The sequence below is a fragment of the Chaetura pelagica genome, unplaced genomic scaffold, assembly GCF_000747805.2.
Source record: "Chaetura pelagica isolate M959 unplaced genomic scaffold, ChaPel_1.0 scaffold872, whole genome shotgun sequence".
In the NCBI taxonomy this organism is placed as follows: domain Eukaryota; kingdom Metazoa; phylum Chordata; class Aves; order Apodiformes; family Apodidae; genus Chaetura; species Chaetura pelagica.
In genome coordinates this window covers 33,337-33,606 of record NW_009952388.1, presented here as the reverse complement: position 1 = coordinate 33,606, position 270 = coordinate 33,337, and the positions used below count along the sequence as shown (strand labels likewise).

Sequence of the window (270 nt, the reverse complement as noted above, 5' to 3'; positions counted from 1 at the left end):
GCTGCAGGGCAAGCATGGGGGTCAGGGTCCATGCACGAGGAGGGGGCTGCCTGGCTGGAGGGGGGAGCAGCCAGGGACGTTGCTGCCCTGAACCACTTCATCCCACAACCAGGGAGCCCCAGGGAGCCCAGTGGGCAAGAGGCCGGTGCTGGGTGGCCTGGGGAGGCCTGGGGGGGTCTCCTCCCAGCAGACCCTGCCCTCACCTGAGATGCCAAAGGGCCGCCGCAGGCCCGTGCTGAGCTTGCGGCTGGCGGACCTCCGGAGGTACTT

General features: G+C 70.0%; 1 protein-coding gene across 1 annotated transcript in view; it reads right to left on the bottom strand.

Annotated features, from left to right (window-relative positions):
* Positions 1 to 270, bottom strand: part of LOC104398129 (dedicator of cytokinesis protein 2-like) — a 66,946-nt gene that overhangs the window by 57,759 nt on the left and 8,917 nt on the right. The window contains 1 exon segment of the mRNA XM_010008178.1: positions 204 to 267. Coding sequence (XP_010006480.1) covers positions 204 to 267 — 64 coding nt within the window.